The sequence below is a fragment of the Zonotrichia leucophrys genome, chromosome 2 (genome assembly GCF_028769735.1).
Source record: "Zonotrichia leucophrys gambelii isolate GWCS_2022_RI chromosome 2, RI_Zleu_2.0, whole genome shotgun sequence".
NCBI classification, from domain to species: Eukaryota; Metazoa; Chordata; class Aves; order Passeriformes; family Passerellidae; genus Zonotrichia; species Zonotrichia leucophrys.
The window spans coordinates 7,493,712-7,499,711 of NC_088171.1; the positions used below are offsets into that span (position 1 = coordinate 7,493,712).

Genomic DNA, 6,000 nt, shown 5'->3' on the forward strand with positions numbered 1-6,000 from the left:
GTACAGATATCCCCTTGTCAAAATGTAAGGAAGAAAACAGGAGTGTTGGCCTGGCAGGACAGCAGCTTTCTGTGAAAATCCTCAGGGTGACAATGCCACCCTGCTTTAAATATACCCTCCAAGTTGGATGCCTGTGAATCACTCCCCGATGCTGAGATAGCCAGGGCACTTGAACTCCTTCCTGCATGTTCTTTTGCTCACAGCATTCTCACAGCTCCCTTGTGCTTTCCCAATACATTTCTTACATTTACATGCTGCCTTATCTTTACATTCAAATTAAGAAATTGTTTGTGCAGGAGCAACCTTTGCTTATGCATTTGTACTGCGTGTAGTGTAATGGTGCCCTGGCCTCTAGGCACAATTACAATATAAATAATAAAAATGAACTGTTCACCTAAGATCAACTCTCCTGACAGTGCCACATGAAGCTACATCCTTCAAACAAGGATAAAAGGCTGTTCTAGCAGCACACTCCACCATCTGCACCTCTCTCCAGGTACTGATGACACTGATTCCCAGTTTTTCACCTACAGGAAGCCTCCACTGTTCCCTGTTCTTGTCTGTGTCCACAGCACCAGTGGAGTTTTTACTGATAACCAGGCAAAATGCAGAGTGAGATGTGGGCAAGCCCTGTCCTGCTGAAGGATCCTCTGCTCCCTTAACATCAGCCTGCTCCTGGGAAGGGCTGAGAATCCCCAGCATCTCACAGGAGCAGATTCAAGGCAGTTTTCCATCTGTCTGCTTAAACTCATCAAATTTGCTTAAAAACATGGCCTTCAAAGAAGGTAAAGTACCAACCAAAAGCACTCTCCAATATGGCACTGCTGTTTAATGGAGGCATCCATAGCTGAGGAATTATTCCATTCTGGCTTTGCCAGTTTAATGCAGGGCTCTTCATTTTATCATTACTTAGACTGCACTTAGACTGAACATTCAGTGGAACATTTCCTATAATGGGATAAAGCAGTTGAACAATTTGACTGGCTAATAGTGATTTAGACATGTGATTACAGTACAGAAAATGGTCTGACATATGCTCTTTTATCTGGTTTACATGAGGCACATTAATCCAACTGGAAAGCACAGAAGTGAAAAGGAAGACAGGACCAAGCATTCTGAAGGAAAAAATAGAAAATAGTTTCAGTTGTCTCATTTCTGTATTTGCTAGGCTAGTTGTAATCTGTATTTTGTAAATAGGAAAACTTAGAAAATAAAACCATTTTCTTCCCAAAATGGATGCAACTACAAACCACCAGTCTACACCTATGTTGTGCAGGTTAGAAAATAGCATTTTTTTACAAAACCCTAGCTTCAAAAGCATTTATGAACCATGTCATAATGCCTTTACCAGAAGTATAGGATTTGGAGAAAGATGTTTGCAGAAGAACAGGGAGCACCACACCAGCCAGGAACAATCAGAGTGTGAACAAAAAGAGTATTGATTCATTTTAATTTTTGTCTCAGCTAATTTAAATTCCCACTTTCACACAAACATTTATAATCATGTCAGCATAAGCTCGTATTTTACAGGAATATTTTATTTCTTCCTAAACCTAGCCAACAACATTCCCATGACACCAAAAGCCTAACTGAAGGCCAGGAATTACCTCTTTAACACACACTTTTTTCCCTCAAGAGTGCATACACAATCTCAAACTGGCCTAACAAGATATGTCAATTTTCACACGCAACACTATTTAGGTTTTTTGGGCAGACTGGTACATTTCAGGTGAATTTGCATTTTTCTTCAGAAAAAACACCCTCAAAATAAAACATTCAAAGGTTTCCTTGGATTCTGTAAGTAAAAATAAAACCAAAGTATGTAAAGCTAAGCATAAAGGAGATGAACGCAAGAACTTCACCACGTGTACGTTTGCCAACTACTTTCAACGACCGCTATATTAAAAATTCTATCGGGAAAATACAAAAGATAATGAAAAGATGGAGCTGTAAACAACATACCTTCCCCAAAACCAGAGGGGACATGAAAACCTTGGCAGGCAAACTTTCATCAATGACACCAACAAAAAAAATCGCGTATCCCAAACTAATGGTAGTTCTATCCTGGGATACTTATGTGTTTGTAAAAACAAACGCAAATAAAAGCTGCGTGGTCTTCGCATGTGGTCAGGTCCTGCCCAGCAGAATCGCTTGTCCTGTTGTGGACTTCCACTGTGACCTTATGGTCGGGCTTGACCTTAAAAGTCTTTTCCAGCCGAAATGATTCCGGCACGGGAATCGGCAGCGATGTTTGGGGTGGGCGTTCAGGGAAGCGCCAGGACAAACACGGCAGTGACAAAACCGAGCGCGTCCCCCAAAACAAAGGGAACAGCCTCTGAACCCCGAGGCTGGGACAGAGCGCACAGCGCAGGGGCCGCTTTGGTCACCTCCCGACGTTCCTTGGCCAAACGTGCCGCCCAGCTTTGCCCTATTACCGCTGCCATCAGCTATGCCATGGCAAGCTCCATCCTACTCAAAAATAACCCGCGGGGAACGGAGCCAGCGCGGCAGCGGCGCTTCCCGGGGCCTCTCCCCGAGGGCAGCCCGGCCCCGCACCCCGGGCAGCGGCAGCGCGGCCACCCCCGCTCCGTCCGCGGGCAGCGCTGCCCGGCCCGGCCCGGGCCGGCGCGGCGGGATCCCCGCCCGAGGCTGCGGGAGCGGGGCGGCCCCTGAGGAGCGCCCGGCGGGGCGGGGGGGGCGCTGAGGCGAGCGAGCGCCCGCGCCCCCGGCGGGGAGAGGCCGCGGCCAAGGGAGAGCTGCCAGCGGCCGGGAACGGGCTCCCCCCGCCATCCTCCGCCCCCTCCCTCCGTGTGTTTGTTGTGCTTCGGCACCGTCCCGCCGGCGCGTCCCCTCCGTGCGGCGGCCGCTGACAGCTCCCCCCGCGCCGCCGAGAAACTCCTGCCTCAACTCTGCGTGTGCGCGGGGGGTGCGGGGGTGTCCTCGCCGCCACCCGCCGAGAACCGTGTTTTCCTTCCCAAAAAGAGGAGGGGAAGGGGGGGGGCATAGCGAGGGAAAGCGACGAGGAACTACCGGCAGCGCACAGGGAGTACCCAGGCGACGCTGAAGGCAGCCGAGCGTCCTGGAAAGGAACGGACCCAAAAAGAAGGGGGAAGGTGCAAAGGCGAGGGGAAAAGGAGGAAGAGGGTGGAGGGGGAAGAGCTAAAGAGAAACTCCGAAGAAGGAGGGGAAGAAAGGAATAGGATGATGAAAGAAAAGTGGAAAAGGGAGAGCAGGCGGAGGAAGACAAAGGTGAAAAAGGAGGAGGAGGAGGGGAAAGTGCAAAGGGGAGAGGAGAAGAAAGAAGGGCCCTTCTCAAAATGGCATTAGGCAGAGGGAGGGGGCGACGAGTAGCGAGTCTCCACTGACAGCTCTGCCTGCGCCTGGCCGCCTGCCCCGGCCCCTCTCTGCCTCGCACACACAAACGCTGAACTTACTTCTTTCTGGCTCTCTGGAAAGGGGAAGCGCCATCTTTGCGAGGCCGGCCCCTAGGTCTTTTGTCTGTGGCTGCTGCTGCTGCTGCTGGGGGGGGAGCTCCAGGCTCGGGGGGCTGCTGCTGCTGCTGAGGCGGCTCCACCACCGCCACCACCAGACTCTTGTCCTCCGTTGACATCCTAGTCAGCAGGACGAGAGAGACACATGGATGATGATGATGAGGATGAAGATGAGGATGGTGATGGGGATCCCGATGCTCCTCCTGCTCCCGCGGCTCCTCTCCTCCTCACCTCCGCCTCCTCCACCTCCGCCTCGCATCGCTGGCCTCAGCCGCCGCCGACCAGCACAGGTAGCAGGGGGAGCAGCATGGGGAGAGCAGGAGGAGGAGGGGAGGGGGGGGCGAAGAGAAAGCGCAGAGGACGGAAGGAAGGGTCTCACACACAATAACAGCCTCCCCGGGCTCGGCGGGGTCTCTCGGGGCTGGGGGAGGTGAAGAGAGCGAGCGACAGAGACGCGGCTGGTCCCGCCGCTGGGCGCCCCCGCTCAGAGGCCCCGGGCGCTGGCGGCGGCTCCGGCTGCTGCGCTGCCCGGCTGCGGCGGCCGCCGCTTCATTGTACCCTGGCCCTGCGCCCTCCCCCCGCGCAGAGCCCCCGGGGGCGGAGGAGGAGCGGGCGGCGGCGGCGGAGGCGGCGGGGGCCGAGGCCGAGCGGAGGAAGTTTTGACAGCTCCAGCTGTTGTGTGTGTCGAGGGGCTGAGTCCGGCCGGGCTCCGCGTCCCCTTCCCAGCCGGGCCGGGAGCAGGAAGTTTAACTTTGGGGAAAGAAGGAGGAGGAAGGGTGAAAAAGGGGGAGGAGGAAGGGGGAGGAGGAGGCGGCGCCCTGCCCCCTCCCCGCGGGGTGGAGAAGGGATCCCGGCGCTGCCCTGGTGTGTAACCCCCGCCTCCCCGACTCCCTTCCCCCCCGCCAGTGCGACACATAGACACAGCGACCGACCGCCCTCCTCCTCCTCCCCTGCCGCGGCCCCACACTGCGCCTGCCCCGCCCGCCCACCGCCCGTCCCCCGGCGCAGACACCCATCCGCCGCCTCGCCGACCTCACGGGCTGGGCTGGGGCCGCGCCGGGCTGCGGGGAAACCGCGGAGCGGGGCCCGGACGGGACGCGGCGCCACGGGGAGCTCCGCGCACCGCACCCCGCACCGCGCCCCGGCCGCTGCCCCAGCGCTCCCCCACCCTCTCCCCGCCCTCGTTATTTCTTTTTATTTATTTCCCCGTGGAAAAGGAAAAGCCCCTCCTGGCTGCGAGCGGCCGCTCCCCGCACACGGGCTGCGCTCCGCAGGACGCGGCTCCGGGGGCAGCGCTCGGTGCCCGCCCCGGCGGCGCTCGCTCCCCCCGAGCCCCGCGCAGCCCCCGGGGAGGCGGCCGGAGCCCGGCGGCGGGAGCGCTCCCCTTCCCCCCGCCGCGCGTCTGCGGCTCGGGGCGGTGCAGGCGGGGGGAGCCGCGGGCGCCCCGGGGGATGGGAAAGAGGGAGGGAGCAGAGTTCAGCGCTGTGTGCGAGGGAGACAAAGTCTGGGGAGCGTGGCCGCTTTCCAGCGGCTCCGGCTGGAACAGCTGCGGGCGCTCGGGGCGGGGGGGGCTCCCCGGGCAGGGGCCCGGCTGGCTGGCTGCCTGCCCGCCCGGCTGCGGGGCGGGGTTAAGCCTCATTACACGGGATTTAACGTGTCCCGGAGGCCAGCGGGGACTCGGGCTCCGAGGGGAGGCGGGGGAGCGCCGCGGCCGCGCAGCCGGAGAAAAGTCCGGCCACGGGGCGAGGAAGCGGCCGCGCCCCCGGACTTTCCTCCGGGCGCTGCCCCAACGCGCTCCGCTGCCCGCGGCGGGAGCGGCTCCAGCGGAGCGCGGCCGCCGGCCCGGGGCCCCCGCCCCAAGGGCACCCCTGACCGCCCCCGCGGGGCCCCAGCCCGGCCGGCTCTCCCTCCTTCCCTCCCTGCCGGGGCCGCAGCGGAGGGAGCGGGGTCGGGGCGCGGATGCTGAATCACGAAGCGGCGCGCACGGACGGAGGAGCGGCGCGCTGACTCGCGCTTGGCGGGCGGGTTCGAGAACTTCGCCGGACTTGCAGACGTGGTGGGGAGCGATAGCCCCAAGGGTGCGACTGAACACAGCCCGGGAGCGTGTTACCCGTGGCCTTTGGGTTTCTGTTTGAATCCCAGTTGATAAAATGGCCTGGGGTATCACTCAGGTACAAAGAGGGAAGGAGGGCTGATGTTAGTCGCTATTTTTTTTAAAGTAAAAATAAACACAAAGCAATCCAGACTTTTACACTGCTTTTCCTTCCCCAATTTTTCATTTGTCAGCGTCAGAATACAAAATTAAATGGTATGCTGTGGCAAATAGGACTTTTGCTGGCCTGTTTTGTTCAGAACCTTTTCATAACAAAACCTTTGTTGATTCCTTTTCTAGGTTTCCGAGTAATTAAATAGACCTTTGTGACATTTTCATATAATGTATGAAATACATTAGAAAGTAACACATTTGTCTCCACTTACATATATAAAATTATATGGAGCCATCCCTATT

General features: G+C 57.6%; 1 protein-coding gene across 6 annotated transcripts in view; it reads right to left on the bottom strand.

Moving 5' to 3' along the window:
- Window positions 1-4,325, bottom strand: part of KMT2C (lysine methyltransferase 2C) — a 189,072-nt gene extending 184,747 nt beyond the window's left edge. For 5 of the 6 annotated variants that reach the window (XM_064703875.1, XM_064703877.1, XM_064703874.1 and 2 more), the window contains exon 1: window positions 3,435-3,620. In XM_064703875.1, the coding sequence (XP_064559945.1) occupies window positions 3,435-3,610 (176 nt within the window). In that variant the 5' untranslated portion in view covers window positions 3,611-3,620. Of the gene's footprint in view, window positions 1-3,434; window positions 3,621-3,722 lie in introns of those variants that run through there. The other variant, XM_064703871.1, reaches the window with a different exon arrangement.
- Between the last annotated feature and the right edge of the window lie 1,675 nt (window positions 4,326-6,000).